Source organism: Macrotis lagotis, chromosome 1 (genome assembly GCF_037893015.1).
Source record: "Macrotis lagotis isolate mMagLag1 chromosome 1, bilby.v1.9.chrom.fasta, whole genome shotgun sequence".
NCBI classification, from domain to species: Eukaryota; Metazoa; Chordata; class Mammalia; order Peramelemorphia; family Peramelidae; genus Macrotis; species Macrotis lagotis.
The window spans coordinates 787,806,273-787,829,031 of NC_133658.1; the positions used below are offsets into that span (position 1 = coordinate 787,806,273).

At 39.1% G+C, this 22,759-nt stretch overlaps 1 protein-coding gene across 4 annotated transcripts in view; it reads right to left on the reverse strand.

Moving 5' to 3' along the window:
- Positions 1-8,743: 8,743 nt before the first annotated feature.
- Positions 8,744-22,759, reverse strand: part of ALG9 (ALG9 alpha-1,2-mannosyltransferase) — a 128,780-nt gene continuing 114,764 nt past the window's right edge. For 2 of the 4 annotated variants that reach the window (XR_012474371.1, XR_012474369.1), the window contains one exon: positions 15,774-15,861. Coding sequence is in view for 1 of the 4 variants with exons in the window: in XM_074216661.1 (XP_074072762.1) it covers positions 15,738-15,861 (124 nt within the window). In the remaining 3 variants the exon portion in view is untranslated. Of the gene's footprint in view, positions 15,862-22,759 lie in introns of all 4 variants that reach the window. The other 2 variants (XM_074216661.1, XM_074216657.1) reach the window with 2 other exon arrangements.

The following is a 22,759-nucleotide window of genomic DNA, read 5'->3' on the forward strand; positions in this document are numbered from 1 at the left end:
ACCTGCTAAAGGTTGAACTTGATCAGCCAAGTCTTCAACAGCCTGGGGCACCTCCATGAGGCAAGGCTTCCAACCTCCTTCCTCCCAAACCTGATGTTTATTATTTTTACTTTTCACGGTTCCTTGAATACAAAGGTAATAATCCATTCTATCTCAGTCACCTGTAGCCTTAGACAAATAATTTAATCTTTCTGGGTAGCCCATTTCCTCATCTGTAAAAGAGGTGGTTGGACCAGGTGACTTGTGAGGTACTTTCCAGCTTCAAAACTCTGATCCTCTCATTTGAGCTCAAGCTTATGTAGAAGAGATATCAACTGGGAGATGTCCCTAGTCAAACAAACTAGATGTCTACTCTGGGAAGTTGCCAGTGGACAGAGAGGTTGTCAACAAAGAAGAAAGGAAGAAGGCAGAGCCAGCCTTGACTGACCCTGACTACTTGAGTGGACACCTTTCAGTTCATTTCTCCCATCAGAGGATTATCGTTTTGCCCTCATGTTTGTATGTGATGCCAATATCTCCAGAGTGTGGGCAGCATGGTGTTTCTGCATATGGCCAGTTTGATTACACAGTAGACAGTCTAAACCTGTGTTTAGAAGGCACAATAGCAGTTTGATGATCTTGGTTGACTTTGTCCCTGAAAAAAGTGAAACAAAATACAGGTAACAGAGCTGCTGCTGGTCCTGTTTCTGTTCCTAGTGTAGGTTCAGGGTTCCCCTGGGGTCTCTTTCTACCCCAGTGCTTCAGTCCTGGTGGTCAGTCACAACCTTTTCTTCCTGGCATTCTACTTCATGATTGCCCCCACTGCTTCTGTGCTCCTGCCTAGTTCCTAACTCCTGTCTACAGACTTATTTGTTTTTTTGTTTTGTTTTGTTTTTTTAGTCTTTGCAAGGCAATGGGGTTAAGTGGCTTGCCCAAGGCCATGTGGATTCTTTGTTTTTCTATGTTGCCCTGGACAGGAAAAATGACTCACTGCAATTTTTTCTTGACTTTCCCAAACAGTATTTGCTATAGTACAGTTTTTTTTAATTTTTAAGTGGAGGAGGTATATTGTGTAAGCTAGGCAAAAATGGTGACCCTCACTCAGGCATTTTGACTCCACCTCTCTTAGAGTAAAGTATAAACATTATATAAAACAAACTGATTATATAAAGTGTGCCCTCAGGGTGGTCTCCAAAAGACTTTGTTCACCTGTTCTCAAATGACCTTTTGCTCTATATGTGGGCAGAGCAGGAAACCTCCTTCCTGCATGGTGGAACCCAACCCCTAATTTACCTAATTTACCTACCCATCATGCCACCTAAAATTTCCACCATTAGACCCTCCTCTAGGTTAGAGTAAAGGTCTTAACCTGGGTTTCACAAATTTATGGAAGGAAGAGGACTCCAAACTTGGAAGTTTTATTATTTCAACAACTGCATTCCAATATAACTGGCTTCCTTTTAAAATCTATATTTTTTTAAATTTATTTTTATTAGATATTATTTGAGTTTTGCAATTTCCCCCCATCTTACTTCCCTCCCCCCACCCCCACAGAAAGCAATCTGTCAGTCTTTACTTTGTTTCCATGTTGTACCTTGATCCAAATTGGGTATGATGAGAGAGAAATCATATCCTTAAAGAAGAGACAAGGAGTCTAAGAGGTAACAAGATCAGACAATAAGATATCTGTTTTTTCCTAAATTAAAAGGAATAGTCCTTGAACTTTGTTCAAACTCCACAGCTCCTTATCTGGATACAGATGGCACTCTCCTTTGCAGACAGCCCCAAATTGCTCCCGATTGTTGTGCTGATGGGATGAGCAAGTCCTTCAGGGTTGAACATCACCCCCATGTTGATGTTAGGGTGTACAGTGTTTTTGTGATTCTGCTCATCTCACTCAGCATGGGTTCATGCAAATCCTTCCAGGCTTCCCTGAATTCCCATCCCTCCTGGTTTCTAATAGAACAATAGTGTTCCATGACATACATATACTGCAGTTTGTTAAGCCATTCCCCAATTGTTTAGGATCATATCCTAGAGAGGCCATTGTGGGACATTTGGGTTGAAAAATAACTGGTGATGGTGTCCCAAGAAATCGACCTGAACTCATTGAGGAGGTAGAGGACTTGAGATACCCAGGGTAAGGAGAGGACATGGAAGTCAGTACATAATGTATATCCCCTAAGCTGGTAGAGTTTCCAACAATATTATTCTATCAAGCAATGCCTTGGTAGAACAGCCTCCCATGAACTCTGGCTTGATATGCAGCTGGTTTATCCTTCCTTGGGGGATCATTTTCCCTTGTCAATGGCCTCTCTAGGATAGGATCCCAATCAATTGATACTTCCCATAACTATGGTTATCACCTACCCTAATCCCTATGATTCAGAACCATCATATGTCAAGGCAAAATAGCCTATTATTACTACTTTAATTCATTCTCTTGAACAAAAATCTGTTGTTTCTGGGAGAAAAGTCAGACTCATAGTCTGGCACTCAAGGCCTTCCATAACATGATTCCAATGTACTTTTTTAGATTTATTTTCTATTACTCCCCTTAAACACTTTGTATGCCAACCAAACTTATCACTCTGAAATCAATATTTAGTCTTCAGTCTGGATGACTTTGTGTCCTGTCCTAGAAAGAAGGCATTCTCCAACTCAGGTGTCACATAGTCTTGTCTGGTTTCCCATCTTCTCTCTGCCCTTCCCTTCAAGTGTTAGTATTCTTTCTCACTCCTCAGATTACCTTACAATGACCTACTATTTTACCCTCTTGATCTTATGTAGTCTCTTATAGGGGAAGGATTATTTAATTTTTGTCTCCATCTCCCTAGCTAGCATGGACTGCTGATAATAAGTATCTATGAAATGGAATTGGCATATGACCCTGAGAGCCACCAAAGTTGAGTGTATAGAGTGCCAGCCTCTGAGCTAGAAAGACTTGGCTTCAGACACATCCTGATTGTGGGAACCCCCCAAGTCATTTAAACTCTCAATTTCCTTATGCAACTTTCTGAGACTAAGTTGTCAGGATAGTGGCTGATCTGCTTTGGGAGAGTGTCTGCAGCAGGAGTGCCCTATACCTATGAAATCCTAAGCTCTGACCAGGTTGTCCTAAAAGTCTTAGTGCAGTTTTAAGTTTAGTTTAAGAGTAATCTAAACTTCATTAACATGGGATCTGTGAACTTTTAAGCTTGGGACATACTGTATAGATGTAAGTATGTAGACTTGGACTCCACAAACTGGTTGGGTAACGCTATGTAATGTTTCACACAGACCCATGTCACCTGCATCTGAGGAGAAGTGCAGAGGTGGAATATTGTCCATTGAGTGTCACCTCACTGGGATGACATACAGGTACAGCAAATGTACAGAAATCCACCAGAAATTGATCCTACTTCATCAAGTTTATACCAGCATTGGGGGCAGCCAGATGGTGCAACAGGTAGAGCTCCAGCCCTGAAATCAGGAAGACCTGAGTTCAAATGTGACCTCAGACACTTGACACTTACTAGCTATGTGACTTTGTGTCTCTTAACCCTGATTGCCTCTCATCCAGGGCCATCTCTAGTCATCCTGATTCATATCTGACCCCTGGATCCAGGTGCCTCTGGAGGAGAAAGTGAAGCTAGTGACTTAACATGCAGCCCCTCACTCAAATTTAGTTCACATTCTTGTCATGGCATCACTTCCCCTGATGCCATAGTCTTTGAAAATGAAGGACAAACATCACCAACCTAGGAAGTAATTAACTGAGCTTGGGTAGCAAACACTGGCAAGCACCTCCTAGGTTTGATCACAGGGGAATTTTAGAGAAGTTTTGAATTACAGGAGAGTCTGTCAAAGTGCCAAAAACTGCCTTGAATCTTGAGTTCCTAGTTTGAAGTTCTTAACTATTTTTTTTTAGTCAGACCCCTTTGGGAGTATGTGAAATGTAAGGACTCCTCAGAATATACTGTTTTTAAAAGCATAAAATAAGATCCATAGAATTCTAAAGCAAACCAATTTCATTGAAATATAGCTTTATATATTTATAATTATGTCTTTATATTTATATATATTATATGATTGGTATGCATTTGTATTTTTTCAAAGTTCACAGATGCCAGCTTAAGAACCCCTGTCTTTGAGGAATCTATTCACTTTAATTATTATTAAAAATAATAATAGCTAGCATTTATGTAGTGATTTAAAGTTTGCAAAGTGCTTTTCATATATTACCTCACTGGATCTTCACATCAGTCTTATGAACTTGGTACTGTTATTAATCCCATTTCCTTGCTCGATGTCAGAAAACTAGTTAGTGAATGTTTGAGACTTCATTGGAACTCGGGTCTTCCTGACTTCAAGTCCAAGGCTCTATCCCCTGTTGCAATATGGGGAATATTTGTCACAAAGCAGGAATTAGCCTCCTAGGAATCCTGTCCTGCCAAGAAAGATGTGACAAAGGACACTATAGAATAAACTGTAGAGAGGATCTGGAAGTACAAGGAACCAGAAATCCCATGACTTTCTGTCCACCCAGTGAAAGAATCTAGGGACTCATTTCTGCCAACTGGGAGGGTAGATGACTCCACCCACTTATGGAGTCATTTATTCATTTACTGCAAGTCTGAAAATGTTTCCCAGAATGTGACCAGCTCCTTGAAAATCAGCTTTATCTTCTGCTGAACTACTGTAGTCTCTGTGACTCCTAATTGGAGAGTTGGTCAGCTGACCATTGTCTGAACTGCGAGGTGAAGGGGGGATAGGGTAAAGAGGACATAGGGCAATAATTATAACTCACATTTAATGAATAAGGTTTGCAAAATAGTTCCTTCATAACAACCCTAAGAGATAGAAAATGTGAATATTATCCCTCTTTTATAGATGAGAAAACTGGATTTCTTGCCTATGATTATAGACCCTATTAAGTCTGAGAAGGAATTTGAACTCAGGTCTCCTGACTCCAGGTCCACTTTATCCGTTTTGCCACACTAACTCTCACTTCATCAAATGGGTATAGGATAATAAATGCCTATGATTAGAGGCAATCAACCAAAAAAAGAATTCTGTGTGATTCAAATCATGATTGGAGGATAAAACCAGAGATTATGTCAATTCAAACCAGAATTTACCAGACTATTAAATCTGAAGGATGAGGCAAGAGGTGGGAGAGACCACAGAAGCATTGCCAGAATCAGGGAATCAGCCAAATTATGTAAGGGCAAAAGGAAATACCAGCATACTCTAAGGAGAGCCAGGAGGCATCATGTGCCAGGCAAGTTAGACTGTCAGAATTACTTCCATCACCATCTCCCCTCAGATCCTAATGGAAACAGACAGTCCTGGACCCTGAGTTCAAGAGCCCAGGGAATAGTCCCCCAAATCACTAGATCTACTTCTAGCCCAGACTTCATAGCCATAAGTGGGGGGGGAAGAGAAATTATTGTAGAGAAGGGGTCTACCTTTTTTATCTTCACCAGGGACAACTGACCAACTACCACTAATAGTCAGATAGGCACAGGGAAGAAACCCCCATGCAGAAGGAGCCAGCCATCCCCTCACCAACTGCCACACATAGAGCAGGCCAGCCAATCTGGCTGAGGCAGCAAGGCCACCCTGAGGGAGAGATATGGTTGGCATGTGCCAGTCAAGACTAATCTTCACCACAACCTTGACCACTGTTTCCCTTCAGATCCTGATGGAGACCACCTAGGACCCTGAACCTAAAAAACCTTGGGAAGAACGTAGCGCTTTTAATCATCCCAGAAAGTCATACCAATAGAGAAGCAACTTGTTATTTGCTCCATAGGTACCATAACTACAAGTACTTAAGACTCAGAAAAAAAGTTCTCACCAGAGATTTTTGGCACTGTCAAATGTTTTACATCTGAAACATATCATATTTTTTTTTTAGGTTTTTGCAAGGCAAACAGGGTTAAGTGGCTTGCCCAAGGCCACACAGCTAGGTAATTATTAAGTGTCTGAGACCGGATTTGAACCCAGGTACTCCTGACTCCAGGGCCAATGCTTTATCCACTACGCCACCTAGCTGCCCCTGAAACATATCGTTTTATCAAAGAAATAGTATTAAAGAAGAGGCATTAATACTACTTTGCCACTGAATCCCAAGGACCATGGGACTTCTATTTGCAGCAAAATCTTCAAAATTTGTTGTTTCTCCCCCCCCATTAGAATGTATATTCCTTGAGAGCAGAGATATCCTATTTTTCTATTTCCGATGCTTAGCACACTGCTTTGTACATAGCAAGTATTTAAAAAATACTCCATTCATTAATGCAAATATATCATAAAGTGAAACTATAGGCACTGGTGAACTAATACTTTGTTCCAAACAACTTGCATATCCAGAACAGCCTTCTGTAATGAAGATGGCATGCTACCCTCCTTCCACTGTGTCTCCATGGCAAGAGACCAAACATTTGCTTCTAACCTGGGTAGCAAATGGGTGACTTGAGGGTATTGAGTGGGTGGAAAGAGCTCTGTTCCAGAGATTTCCATCTATGTAATTTTGCCTCAAGACTTAATAGGCTTTCCAGGTCACACAGACTGATTTCATCTCTCTCTCCTTCAGTTTATCTTCTTCAGTATGGAAAGGAGGCCCCTTTCAAGGTAGCCTCTAACCCCTCATTTTGCAACATGTCCTCATTCTACTGTTTGGGACCACATAATTAAACTGGTAAATGATAGGGAAGAGACTTCAATAGTAAACTACCAAGTCTGGATGCTGATGAAAACAAAGGAAAGCTGGGTAGAGCAGGCACTATCCTGAATCCATAGATGTGGGTCTGAGAAAGATGAAACCTTCAGGAGTAGCTAGTCTTAAATCATAGACTTCTCCAGCTGAGAAGTAATCTAATCCATCCTTTTATCAAGTTGTAGTCTAAACTTGAGAGCTAACCTATAATTCTGGAAGAATTTCTACTAGCCTCCTAGTATTAGCCTAGTAAGCTCCAAACAATAGAAAATCAACTTACATTAGTGGAAAATCTGCCCTGAAATGTTTTACAAAGTTGTCTAGGAGATGCACTTTTTTGGGGAAAGCTCTCAAGTCTCATGTAAATGTAATCATTATGTCCTTTAATCTACAATTTAAACAGAGTATATTTATTCTAAGAGGTCATAATAGGAAATTTCTAGTCTAGTTGCAACACTAATGTTTCATAACCTTATATCCCCACTCTCATGTTCTCTATGAATCCATTCCCTTACTGATTTTATTACATTTGTCTAGATATAATTTTCTCATTATCGATTCTAACTTGGTTAAATGTCAAGTCTATGCTGATATGGAAAGCACTGGCCTACACATTATTAACAGCTGAAGAAAACCTGAATTTTTTTACATTTAAAGCATCACGGGGGGCACCTAGGTGGCACAGTGGATAGAGTGCTGGCCCTAGAGGCAGGAGTACCTGAGTTCAAATCCCCACCTCAGACACTTAATAATTACCTAGCTTTGTGACCTTGGGCAAGCCACTTAACCCCATTGCCTTGCCAAAAAAAAAAAGCATCACTGACTTGTTATTGTAAATGTAACATATATCATTAAAAAGATATTTTGTTACTAGACTAGATCTTCTTTTCTCAGGCATGTAAGCTGATAGATCTAAATACCTCCTGATACCTGGGTCCATAAAAATTAAGTAGAGAAAGAAATATAAAGGATAGGAAGTATTTATTAAGTGCTTACTATATTAAACATTATAGTATGTTATCTGATTGAGACTCAATAGGTTCTATCTTCACTTTGTAGTTGAGGAAACTAAGGCAGAGGTTGAGTGACTTGCCCAAGGTCACACGACTAGTAAGTGCTATTTCTAGGTCAGATTTGGATTTAGGCTTCCTGATTTCAGGCCCAGCACTCAAGATACAAGGCTTCCTAGTTGCCTTGACAGCTTTTACTGGCAAAAAAGAGGAGCAAGACGTAACTCCTTGTGGTTGCTCTGTGTAGATTCATATTTTGTGAAAGTTTGTGCAAGCAAAGAGAACGACAATTAAATGCCTTGACTCCTGGCAAGGACTAGGCAAATCCCTGCCTCCAGGCACAAGACAAATCTCCCTACCAACAAAACAATAAATCCCTGCCTTAGCTTCAAAGTATTAAATTTTAGGGCTAGTCCCTCTACTCCTATCTACTTGATCCCTAAATACCTTAGCTCTTTAAGTATCCCTAGTTACTTCATCTCTACCTTTTAAAAACACCCTCTTTAAAAACATCACTTGTACAAAAATATTCATAGCAGTCCTGTTTGTGGTGGCAAAAAATTGGAAATTAAGTGAATGTCCTTCAATTGGGGAATGGCTTAGCAAACTGTGGTATATGTACGTCATGGAACACTATTGTTCTATTAGAAACCAGGAGGGACGGGAATTCAGGGAAGCCTGGAAGGATTTGCATGAACTGGTGCTGAGTGAGATGAGCAAAACCAGAAAAACATAGAACACCCTGACAGCAACATGGGGGTGATGATCAACCTTGATGAACTTGATCATCCCTTCACTACAACAACCAGGGACAATTTTGGGCTATCCAGAGAAAGAATTGTGAACTTAGAACAAAGACCAAAGACTATTACCATCAAATTAGGGGGGGAAAAAAGTTATATTATTATATAATTTTACTATCTCATACTTTATTTTTCTTCCTTAAGGATATGATTTCTCTGGCCGCACATGCAACTGAGATCAATGTATAACATGGAACCAATGTAAAGACTAACAGACTGCCTTCTGTGGGGAGTGGGGGGAGGGAAGCAAGAATGGGGGGAAAATTGTAAAACTCAAATAAAATCTTTCTTAAAAAAAATGAAGGGCAAACATTAAAAAAAAAACCCAACTCACCCTCTTCTCAGCTGAGTTGCTTTCTCTCTTTGGAAGATCAGCCTGTTTGTGGGGAATGGGTTCCCCAAATAAATGTCTTCACTTGAATTTGAAGAGTCTTAAGTCTTTGAATTCTTTTAGAACATCTTGCAGCCCACCTCACTGTACCCAACATGAGTACTGAAAGTATTTTGAGTTGTTACTGGGACAGAATGTGTAGCCAACTGCATTGTTTTTTCTGGGTACAAACTGAGGCCATGTGGAAGATAAAGGCATGAGAGTTTCTTAAATTTCCATTACTATGCTTTCCTTATCAACTGCATCAGTATTAGGGACTTTCTACTACATGCTGAAAATCATGTAAGATTTGGGGGCTAAAAGGTGGTCTAAGACACGATTCCTGTCTTCTAGGGCTGCATCACATAGATGAAGGAACAGGACATAAATATAAGCAGGATAGACACCCAAGGTCCCGCAGAACACAAATCTGTCACTTTGTGTCCCTACTGCCTCGAAAATCAAGCATCAACAAAGCATTTTTTAATAAATTAATAAAATTACTTGGGGCAAAGGTACTGGGGATAAAAATAGCATCTCTCACCTCCATACCTGCCTACCATGCCTGAATGCCCTGTCTCTGAACCTCTACCTCTTGGAATCTTTAGTTCTCTTCCAAGTCAGATCAATAGCCATTTCCTACTCAAGGCCTTCCTTGATCTTTCCTCCTTTCCACCCACCACTGAAATTACCCTGTATTTATTTTGTATATAGTTGGTGGCTACATATATGCAAATGCCTGTCCTTTTTATTCCAGTAGTGCTTCTTGAAGCAATGGACTCTTGTCTTAGTATCCTCAGTACACAGAGCCTGGCCCACAGGAAATACTTAATAAAAGATTATGGAATTTAAATTTATTGAAGTAATTAATAAATAATTCATAGGAAATGCAACAAGTTGGGACACAAAAGAATTGAAGGAAGACAGGAGGATGAAAATCTATGCTCCTGGCAGAGGAAATGACTGGTAGGCAATGCCCTAGAGTGGTACATGTGCTGAATTTGGGAGTCAGAAAACTTGGAAATCTCATATTTAACATTCACTAGATATTTATCCTGGGCCTTAGGTTCTTCATCTGTAAAACGGGAACAATGACTCATAATATAAGCACTGGACAAAATCTAAAGCACAACAGATTTGTAAGATATCACAAAAATTATTTGGTGTGAATAACATTTGTTGTTGTTCAAGTGTCTGATTCTTCGTGACGCCATATGGAATTTTTTTGACAAAGATATTTGAGTGGGTTTGCCATTTCCTTCTCCAGCTCATCTTATAGATGAGGAGTGAGGCAGAGTTAAATGCCCAGAGTCACATAGCTGGGAAGTATATGAACTCAGGTCTTCCTGATCCAGACCCAGCATTCTATCCACTGGGCCACCCACCTGCCCTGGCATTGAGTTGGTGTCAGTGTCATTTGATAAAAAATAGCTCTACTTTGCCCAGGTAAAGGGAAGTCATATAATAACTGGAAATAACTATACTCCTATGTCTATGTAGACTGAACTTTCACATCCAAAAACTATAGAAGGGCTGGGGTTTTAGGTATTTAGGCATACCATTAAAAACTACTCCCATTAGTTTCTCTCCAGCTAAAATAAAGCCAGCCCTGGCTGGAAGTTCCAAAGGGCTTCTCCCTGAACTCTTTAGGACATTCTTTGCTACAAGGTTCTTTAAGAACCTATAATTCACTATATGATGAATGAATAGTCTTCTTTAGCTGCCAGTTTCCAATAAGGAATCAAAGCCTAAGAGCAAAACAAAAAGCATCACCTCTTTAAAAAAAATTAAACCAATAAGATTTATTTGACTTTCATTTCACAATAAATACAATAAGAATACAATGTAAACAGTGATATGTAAAACAACAGAGCAACCAGGACAAGGGAGAGGGCAGCACTGGACAATGTCCTCCATTCCATGCTGTTCCTCTTGCTTCCTGATTTCATTTGCAATATGAATCACAGTTTAAAACATTGGGAAGATTAAAGCCAGAACTTGTTTAGATTCAATGACATACCAGTGGGCCTCTAAAATTCAATGATACTGTACAGAAGATGCCTGTCTACTACAAAAGATTAAAGCTAGACACATCTATTTGAACCCACCAAATAACATTAAATCCATTTACTGAAGACATTGAGTGGAAGAGCATAAGAATATAGAAATACACAGACTTTTAACATGTCAATGAAGACTATCAGATTAAACTTTTCTCTCTCTCTCTCTCTCTCTCTGTCTCTCCCCCCTTATTCTTGGGGGGAAAACCCCAAAACACAATAAACTATAATTATGAGAATATGATGTGAGAATTGAAATTGCCTAATACCAATCTGAACAGGACGCATACAAATCCTTATCTTTACTTTATTCACATTAGATGAACAGTTGAGAGCCACTGGTCTCTCCAGCAGGCTTCTTACCAACGATTATTCCCTTATCCCCAGAGTTGTGCTAGGTTTCAAGATGCCTTTTCTTTCTTCCTAGGAGTAGTATAATATAATGGAAAGAGTACTAGTCTGGATGGCTAAAGCTTTCGTTGTTGAGGTGTGGGACTTTGGCCAGTCACTTAAGCCCTCATTTGGTTTTTATTTTCTCAGCTATTAAATGAGGATCTTAGGGTAGATCATATTTAACATGGCTTCAAGTGCAAAGATTCTATGGTTATGAGGATTGTCTAAAACTAAGACTTATCCCTCTTTCAAGTTTCTGTGTCTAGAAAAAAAATGATTCAGCCAAATACAGGAGATACCATCTTGGGTTTAAAATGAAAGTGTTTGTTTTGAAGTTTGGCGTTCCATTAACCATAAACATGGTGGGAATGTTCATTGCCTATGAATATTCCAAAAGGTTAAAATGATTTTACTACTAATGAATAGAGGATATGAAAAGTTTTCAAAAATTGAAATCCAAGCCAAAAACAATCATGTTCCAAAACACTAAGAAAATGAAAAGTAAAACAACTTTGCAGCAATTTGACAAAGATAATAAAGAATGTAAATGTCAATATGGAGGGGGTTCTGGAAAGACAGACATCCCAATACACAATTGTTAGAACTGTGAAACTGGTCAACTGTGCTGAAAACAATTTGGAATTATTTGATAAAAATGACCCTGAGAGCCTACTCCAATACCCCAAGGAAAGTAAAAACATAACTGAGTGGTCTCATATATGCCAAAGTAGTCATGGTAGAATTTTTTGTGGTTGTGAAAAACTGAAAACAAAGTCAATGCCCATCAACTGAGGAATGGTTCGTACAATCTTTCAATATATCAGTATAATGGAATATATCATTTATTGCACCATAAGAAATGAAAAAGATGAAGAATTCAGAGAAGCACAAAAGATTTGTAAGAATTGATAAAAGTAAAATCTGCAGAACCAGAAAAGTAGTTCACATTACAATAACTATCAAATAAAAGAACACCAAAATAAAGTGACTGTTAATGTCAAGCCAAATCAGTGATAACATTAAATACTATGAGCCAGACAACATGCTAAGTTCTGAGGATACCAGTACAAGTCAAAGAATTTATATTGTGATGGGAGAAGACAACCCCTAAAGGAGTAGGGTGGAAGGGTCAAGAGAAGATATCCATAAGGGAGGATGGATTTTGAAGTAGAACCTTGGGAGGACTGAAGATATGCTTGGCTTGGGTACTTTTCTTAAAAATGGAAGTTCTGGGAGGAATCATTTAATTAGAGGAGGAAATCTTAGCTCTAAAGAAAAGATGAGTAGATATATCTCATCCTTTTCATTGGAGAGGTGGAGGATTATGGGTTTAAAATGCTGTTTATGATGGCAGACATGGTCTCAGCTGGTTAGGATAAACTTTTTTTCTTTTGTTTCAAAGAACAGGGTGGGGAATGGGAGAGTAGAGGAGTATACAAAGAAATGATATGATTAAAAACAAAAGGCATAAAAAAACTTTAAAAAAATAAATTAAATTAAATGATGTGAATGCTTTTAGTCATAAGTTAAAATTAGGTGGTGAAAGGGTTTTTGTGCAAAGAGCAATCAATCAGGAACAGGTTCTCATATCTAGCAGTCCTCAAAAACATTAAACAAAATTAAAAGCCTTCTTCTCTTTTGATTATGTCCAATAGTTCTCTCCACTACAATAATATCTAATAAACAATACCCAGTCTACAGAAACAATCCATCAGCCATTCCAGAAGGGCAGCCAGCATTCTGTTGGATGCTACTTCTCTGTTTGAGGAATGCTATCCATCCTATCTCCTGTCACAGTTTTCTCACTATAAAGCTGTTACAAAGACATGGACACATTTCATTTATCTGTGCCGTAGAGCCCAATTAGACTACAAGCTTCTTGAAGTCAAGAACTGTTTTAAATTTGTTTTTAATCTCCTTATAGCAGGTACCTTTAGTAATGCACCCTTTAACAGCAGGAGATAAATGAATATTTGAACAAGTATCAAAAAAGGCTGAGGGATGGGGGATAGGGATGGATGGCCAGGGGTCTGATGTTTCTGATGCATGTTTTGGATTAGGTTTTTGGTGTTTTGTTTCAATGCAGACCAAAACCACTCCATCTCTTAGATCCTCTTTATAAATTAATATGGACCCCAAAATCCATCCCCTTGTAACCTCTAAGTTCCCCCTAACTTAGCTAAACTGGTTTTCAGACGATACATACAGTCTTCTGTTAAAACCATACTTTCTCAGTTAGGAATTCCTACAGGAACTTGGCCACGTGAGCATGACCTTTGAAAATCGAGGGTTATCTCCTGGTCAAGATGAAACGTCAGTATGTTTCTGTTTTTTTTTTTCAATTTGATTTCTCACTCTGAACCGTTTAACTTACTAGCCAATGCCTAAGTCTGCAGGTGCCAAGTCTACATGGCATCTACCTAAGGAGCATCCATCAGTGCCAGATCCATTAACCCTTTCAATAATGTTGGCAGAAGCTAGAGGTCTTGCTTCAAGTTCCTGATATTTTAGCTCTTGGCCAGGCTAGTATGATGCCAGTAGAGGCAAAGGAAGTTAAAGTCAGGAGCCTCAGAAGCAAGGGAAGGCAACTTACACACAGTTCCTTCCTTATTACTTGCAAATATTGTCTGTTCTATCCAGACCTATTATTTCTTAATGTTTCTGCTCTATCTCAGATAGTCTCTAAAATAAGCAAGCAATTATTCCTTTCCTTTTCTAGGTTTAGTCCTGCTGAGAATTCATTCTGTTTCTAGATTATGGAATAGAAATTTCAGAAAATTAATTTATCTCACTTGTAGATACTATAAACTATCATTCTTGGTTTTTTTTTTTTTTTTTTTTTAGGTTTTTGCAAGGCAAACAGGGTTAAGTAGCTTGCCCAAGGCCACACAGCTAGGTAATTATTAAGTGTCTGAAACCGGATTTGAACCCAGGTACTCCTGACTCCAGGGCCGGTGCTTTATCCACTGCCACCTAGCCGCCCCAAAAACTATCATTCTTAAAGATTTTTGGCACTTTATTTAAACTTAAATGATTAGGAACAGTAGATGCTGACCCTCATGGGGTCCAAAAGAAGAATCTGCCTCAACAAAGTACTCTTTGTTCTCCTGAGACAGGGGAGGCCATAGCTATTGAGGGAGCTGCCCAAACAATATCAAAACAGATACTCCTACACACCAAGAATGTAGCCTGGAAGGAACAGCTTTGTCCCAGTAGTCTGAGTCATGAGCAGCCACACCCAAACTCATATACCCAAATAAAATTACCTCCTTAAGATGGAAAGTCCCAACATTCATCTGAACCCCCACCTAACTAAGTCTTTCAGGCCATGTTTTCAGAGCTGGGTAGAGAACCTTCCTGACTGTCATCTGACTTTCTGATTCTGCAGCTCTGCTTCTTTGATTGCCATATATACATATATATATGGAAGGATTTTCTTCCCAATGGAATTGCTAGAGATGTTCTGAAGACCCACTCTTTCCTCTGTTTCTCCTTATCACTCCCTGTTCCTCTTTACTTCAGTTATGTCTTTTCTTTTTATCAGACCTCTGCTGGAAACTTTGTCTCTCAATCAGTTTCTCTAAAGTCTGCCATGGATTCTACAAAATACAAATTTAAAACAATGATATCACCCAAAGAATGAAGAGTAGGCACTTTTCCCTAAATATTCCCCATCCACTTAGCATTCAAGGGAATGTATACTGCTTCAACCTATAGAAACTCTATAAATTCACACTTTAAAAAAAAAGAAATGAAAACAAGGAAATTATAGTTAATTACAAAAGAATAAAAATTAGGTCATAGTTCCACAAAAGTTTGCCTCCTTCCTGAGCTACATCTCCAGGACAGATGTCCTGGTCTTGTGAAGTTTGGTTTTGCTGGGGGGGGAACAAAGACCTGTGGATAGGTGTTTGGTGTTTCAATTACACTGCTGAGAATAAGCATGAATGCAAGGAAATGCTAAGCAGCACTGAGTGGAGAAGCCCCAGAGGCAGGAGAGTTGCTGAGTATTTCTCTGGTGCTCAGCTAGAGTAGAAGAGAACAGCTGAACAGAGTCAACCAATCCACAGTTTTTCAAATCTTCTTGATATATAGCTCTGGCTTTTTTGTTTGTTTGCTTGTTTTTAGTCTCATAAAATAACTGAACAGAAGAAAATGTGTTTACTGGTATTGTTGGAGAAGTCTTCCATTACCATAACCCATGTTGCTGCAATTCACACATCTCCAGAAGCAGAGCAGACATACAGGCAAGAACTAGAGTATGGAATTAATTTTGAATAGCCCGAGGCACCTGGATTCCGATATTCTTGTTGGAAAAATCTTTATTGTGAATGTTACAAGTAATGATTGGAAGAAATGATACCCGTGGAGCCTCTAGTTAGCAGCAATGGCTGGTTCTTTGGGACCACAGGTGTGCTGCTAACCACCAGTCTTCTTCCTGGCTTGCTTTCCTTTTCGGGGTTTGAGGATGGTGTAATTTACATACACTGTATGCTTTTCTGACAGGAAAGGAACATAAAATGCTCGAAGTAGTTTTGAAGATCTGAAAAATTAAAAAGGGAAAAAATAAGGAGAGAATTTTATAATTTAACAGATTTGCCAGAAGTGACAAAAATTTTTTTTCCAATGGTACCCAAGATGATTATAGGAAAGAAATTGATAAACCATTATTAAACACCCACTATGTGTGCCAGGCTCTGTAAATAGTAAAACAAAAATGAAAAAGTCTTCATCCTCAAGGTACTTTCATTTTATCTGGAGAAAAACATGTCTGCATAAAAATAGACCCCCAAAAAAGGCCAGGTGGGGGGAGGGCATTGATGGCTGGAGACATCATAATTCACCTCATGTAATTGGCCTTCAAGCTTCTCTCTAAAGGGCGGGGGGTGTTCCAAGAGGTGGAGGTGAAGAAAGCAAAGGGAACAGCTTAGTCCAAGGCTGGTGAGAAAAAGAGTTGGAGCATTATGGATGAGAGAAAGCTCGTTTAGACCACAGAGCTCCTGAATAATAAGAAGTAATGTGTGAGAAGGCAGGCCAGAGCCATATCGTGGAGGGCTTCAGTGCCAACAGAGGTGTATTTTTAACCTAGAAACAGTCAGCTTGGGCTTCTATGAAACAAAACAAGGCAGAGTACTATGATCAAGAATGTATTCCCAGAGCAGTATAGTTAAGTTTATTATCAAACAAGATGGTGTTAAGTGACTTAATAAAGATCTGACAGTTATCTACCCATTCCAAAAAACATCTACACCAAAGACTCTGTCCCAAAGAATTCTTTTTTTTTTTTAGGTTTTTGCAAGGCAAACAGGGTTAAGTGGCTTGCCCAAGGCCACACAGCTAGGCAATTATTAAGTGTCTGAGGCCGCATTTGAACCCAGGTACTCCTGACTCCAAGGCTGGTGCTTTATCCACTATGCCACCTAGCTGCCCCCAAAGAATTCTTTTTAAAAATTTTATTTAAGGCAATGGGGTTAAGTGATGTGCCCAAGGTCACATAGCTAGGCAATTATTAAGTGTCTGAGGTGGGAATTGAACTCAGGTCCTCCTGACTCCAGGACTGGTGCTTTATCCAATGTACCACCTAGCTGCCCCCCAAAGAATTATTAGGTTGATTGAAAAAGTTCATGATGACTAATATAACTTCATGACATTTATATGGTCATGGCAAAAAGAAACTACAGATGTGCAAAGCTCAATTGGCACAGCTTCTGGCTGTTATTTCCCTCAGTAATTAATTTTGATGTGTGTGGTGAATTTTGTAGGGCTCTTTTAAGCAAAGGATTGAAATTAAATCTCTAGTCACCTCAATACTATAACTTTTGCAACAGTCTCCTAATTCATTTCCTTGCCTTAAGTCTCTCTCCTCTCCAATATATCCTCTCTTCAACTGCCAAAAAGATTTCTATAATGCACAGATCTGACCATGTCACTTGTTAAGTAACAAACTCCAGGGGCAATCTATTGACTCTTTGTTCAGAACTTTTATCACCTTTCTCATTCTTACAAAATTTCAATTTTTGAATGAGTTTTCTAATGTACAAAATTATTATATAAAAAAATTTTTATGTTGCTGGAGCCTGTGATTAAAGAGTTTGGAGATCACCAGCCTAGGGTAATGAGAAGTTAAGTGACTTGCTCATAGTCATGCAGCCAGTGTGTCAGGTAGGACTGGAACCCAGGTCTTTATAACTCCAAGATCAGTCCTTTACCTCTATACTACCATGTCTCTCACCCGTACATAATATTTTTTATTTAATTGAGCTAAACTGGTCACCTTGCCTGACCATGCTACATGCCTGTAAGTCCTGCTACAGGGAAGGTGGAGAGGGTGGGCTGCTTGTGCTAAGCTATATTAATGTTTGAATTAAATCCAGCACAATATGTATGGTGAGTAACCCATCCCAGGTTGGAAATGGGGCAGGTCAAAGCTCCCATGCTGAATATCTGTGGGATTGGGCCCAGGTGTGTCTGTTGTACTTCTAACCTGGGCAAGGTAGGGAGATCTAGTCTCAAACATAATAATACTTAAGCCAAACTGAATTCCTAAAACATAAGGAAAACTTGCAAACTGAATTTTTGATGAGTTTCTGAAGAGTGGGAACATGGCAAAGAAACTTCTACTAGTAAAATAATAATAATAATAATAATAATAATAATAATAATAATGATGATGATGATGATGATAGTACTCTACTACCTTTTATATTAGTCACTGATTCCTGTAGCAACCATTTCTGAGGAAAAAAAACAAATTAAAGAACAACCTATTCTCTGTTACACTAAATGAGATGGATGAGGGATATTCCACTGCCTATTCTTCCTTCAAATCCCAAACTAATAAATGCTAGTATGGTATTTGCTTTGGCATCATAACCCCTGAGGCTGGCAGACTACTACAAAGCCTCAAAACAATGCTATCAGGTTTGGCCCATACACTTCCCAATTTGAGAGCTGGCAGTACTCTTTAGTCAATCAGAAATGCACTTCAACAACTGGCAGCTTAGAGGCTTTAACAAAGAGAACTGGCTCTGAAGAGAGAAAGACAAGAAAAGACTGAGCCCTTCTAAAGACAAGCTTTAAACTTGGGAGAGCAAAACCAAAGTGATCAAGAGGAGGAAGTACTTCTGTTTGTCCAGAAATTATCTGTTCTATTTGTGCTACGTGGCTCAGGGGAAGGTCAGAGTAGAAGGCAGCAAGCCAGTGTAAATACCTAAAAGCTAGTCATTTTATTGAAATGTCCATACTCCACAAAACAGAAATCAGTACAAAATATAATCAGTACTTTGTCCTGATCAACTTACCAGAATAGGAAGACATCAGGCTTGCAATTATCAAAAAACAAAACAAATCAAACCAACAATTCAAAAGATTATACTGGGTTGCTTATGGGATGTTGTATCAGGAACAAATATAAGATGTAGGGTACTTTTCAAGGTCCAGGGGATACAAAGAGATATAAGACATGATGTCAGAGAATCAGCATTCGAATCCAGTTTGTGCCATTTATTAGTTGTTTGAGTAAGTCTCCTAATCTCTTATAAATCTGTGGGGGGTTTCCCCCCATCTGTAAAATGATAAAATTGAACTAGCTAGCACTTTCCAGGACCCCCTAACAGCTCAATTCTATGGCCTCTGTCCTAAATAAAAGGGATATTTGGGATAGCTAGGTGGTGCAGTGGATAGAGCACACCGGTTCTGGAGTTAGGAGTACCTGAGTTCAAATTTGAGCTCAGATACTTAATAATTACCTAGCTGTGTGACCTTGGGCAAGTCACTTAACCCCATTGCCTTGCAAAAAAAATTAGTATATTTGAGGCCTAGACATGTATCTAATAAATATAAAGTAGTATAAATATAAAGTAGTAGAAGTCATCCAAGTACTGAATGAGTATTAAAGATTTCAGAGAAGTGATCACTAAGACATTAGAAAAGCTTCATAGAAGAGGAGGAAAGTGAGCGGGTGTGTGTGTGTGTGTGTGTGTGTGTGTGTGTGTGTGTGTGAGGAAGCATTCCATGTGGGAAGAACAGCATGACTAAAAGCATGAGGTAAGAATGTCTATGAATAGGAACAATGAGAATATCAGTTTGAGTGGAAAGTTCCCATGGGCTAGCTGTAGACAACAAAGTTGGAGGCAGATCCTAAAATCTGGGACCCACAGGGACCATTTTTCATTTTGTCTCCATATTTCCAGTGCCTAGCTTAGGGCCTTACACATAAAGATAGGAACAGGAACTGAGCCTGTGATTTCACTAATAGTGAGAACTTGTGGAATGAAGAAATTCCCTCTACCAATGAAGCTCAACACCTTCTTGGTAACTTAGACTCATAAACAATTGGCAATTATAAAACAGATGATGGAATAATGTACAGAAGGAGAAACAAGCTTTTGAATTTGGTCAGTGTGGGAATTTATTTTGCTTGACAATGCTTATATGATGAAATTGTGTCTTTTTTTGGGGGGGGGGAGGTGGGAAGAAGGAAAAATTCGTGCTTGATAATTAAAAATTTTTTTAAATACTTAGACTGGAGGAAAGTAGGGGCTAAATTATAGGATGCTTGAATATGAGACTCAGTAATTTAGAATGTATTCTATGGGCAAAATAAAAACTACCCTCTATAATACCTTTCCCTGATGAATAATTAGGTAGTTCTAAAAGCCACACAAAACCATGGGAGCGGGGAGGTTTCATTTCTTATATAGACAGCCACACTAACAATAAGAAAGACAGACATTCTACCCTCATTATTAATACAATTTAGGCAACAAGAATGAGATTTCTTTTGTCCTTAGTAGTAAATGACAAGTGACTACACTAATGCATCTCCATCCTCCTGAGCATGTAGTCTAAGCCAAGAAGCTATTCCACTGAGGACAGATTTTGGATTAGATTTAGACATGTCAGTACCCCCACCAGAGTGAACAAGATCAGGTCTTGTTAGTCAAGGATAAAACTCATCCTTTACTATTAACTCCTCCACCACTAACCCACAAAAGATTTGGCCTCTTGTACTCAATATGGCAAGGGAAAAGAAACTACTAAGATCCAAACTTAAGGTTATATAAATGACAAAGATGGAGGTGGGGAGGGGGAAAGGGGAATTCAAGAAGACTCCAGAAGATGTCTATTTACCCTCTGATCTTAGACGAGAGTGGAGTGGCTGGCAAACCAACTTCACATTGCTTTTCTCCTGCAACTTCAACTGTGACCCACAGCAGGCCAACACTGTCTATCTTTAGCACATGAAATCACCAATTTTCACCAGAAGATGAAGTGAGAAAAACATTAAGTATGTTTAACTCCATTCCCACCTCTGGGCTGGAATGAGTTTCTGTTTTGGGGTTTTTTGGTTTTCTTTTTTTGTGTGTTTTGTTTTTTAATAAAGAACAAATTCATTCAAATTCATCTCTAACCCTGCAGCTACCATTCTGGAAATCTTTCTCATCAAGAGCTTTGATATGCTAACTAAAGATTGTGTGACCTTTTTTGTTTCTGGTGAATGATAGGGCTGTTGTGAAAGAAGGGAACTCAAATTTGTTATTTGCCTTCAGGAAGGAGATAAGGCTTCTAGAATAGCAAGTTTATAACAAGTATATGTACACATACACAAGGTTGTATGCATATGCCTCCATTTAGTGAAAAGAACAAAACAAATGCCTATAAAACAAATACAATCAATGGTCCTCAGGTTTTATAATCTTACAACATAAAAGCCAGAGTATAACTGTGTGGGAGCACAGGCAGCCCAGCTTAAGGAGATATGAAATACAGTCCCCTCTCATCAAAGTTGAGACATAGACCATCCCAGTGAGGGAGTCACTCATGCACTAGATGGATGGAAGATGAAACAAACTTGGACAAAGCAGTTGCCTAAACAGCATAATTAGCTGATGGCTCAGAATGTTTTCTAATTCAATTAGCCGACCCATTTATCAGCGCTGGGGAGCATTCTGCAGAGAGATTTAAATCTGCTCTTGCTGACGTCAATGGAAGACTGGCTGCCAGTCCCCAATGTCTCCAGTTCAGCAGGCACGAATAGATCTGGGAGGTCCATTTTTCACTTTAAAAAGGAAACAAATCTAACACATTCAGAGAAGAGTTTCTTTTATTATTTTTTATTTTTAAGTTCTTCCAAACATTTAATATCCTCAGTGAGCCTGTAATCTTAAACCACTGCCAGTTTTCCTCACACTACTTCTGTTAATGTGGCTTTTTGAAGACAGTATGTTCATGCCACTTACAATTCACAAACATAAGCACAAAACTGAACTTTGAGAGTGGTCCACATTCTTGTTCGGGTCTCTTGCTGTAGCCTGCCCCAAAGTCCCTTGTCAATAAACTGGGGAATCTCAAAGAGAGTTGGATCTGATCAAAAATGTCAAAGATGTCAAATGTTAAAGAGCTGGGGACATAGAGAAGAACAGAGAATTGGACTTGGAGGTAAGAAGATCCAAGATCAAATTTGGCCTTAGCACCCCCACAACTTGCTAACCCTAGGCGAGTCACTGAACCTCTGTCAACCCTGTGTTACTTCACCTGTAACCAGAACCATCTACCTCCCAGGTTGTTGTGAGAGTCCAATAAGATAATGTTTGTGAAGTGCTTAGCATAGTGCCTGGTACATAAATGCCCCTTCCCATTCCATTTAATTGGAGGGAGGGATGGGACAGGAAGAGGGAAGATAACCCCTAAAAGGGAGCTAAGAATGGTGGTGCTAAACTTAAAACTATAAGAACCTTAAACATATAGCATTAAAAAAAATAACAGAAAATAAGTTAGACACTTTTAAGTTTTATTCTCTAAAATCTTACCTCTAAACCTTAAATGGAGGCCATTAAGAAAATGATCACATTTGGACTGGGAAAGAGTTTGAGTTTTTTACAAAAACAGGGAAAATCATTAACCTCCTTGTGGCCTAACCATGAAAACTGAGCAATATCTGTGCCCAAACTGCTGCTCAAAGACTATCATCCTTGAACAATACTATCTAACCTCTTGTTGTCTCTTCCTGAAGGGACAAGCATCCCAGCATCCTAATCACTATTCTCCTGAGTTTGTAGTTAACATAGGAAGAAAAATCCAGAAGTCTTAATTTCTTACCCCATTTGGCAAGGTGACTGATATGAAGGCTAAGTACTCGCTAAAGAAATCAATCTTTTTACCAGGATTATAGTTTTGAGAATCTTATACTTTTGACAGTGATAAGGTCCAAAAAAGTTAGAAGCAGAGCTGGAAGAGAAATGAAAGAGGGCTGACCTGGGACCCTTTAACTAGGGGAGAAGGGATCTGAGGGATATTCTAGAGTGGGAAGGTGGGAGTCATGGTGATGACACCAGGTGGGTTAGAAGTAGAGGAGAGGATCTACCAGTTTGGGTCGCTGTTATATAACAACTTCCACCTTTCTCAAGAACTTCAGCCCCTGGGTTTTAATGTCCTCTCTA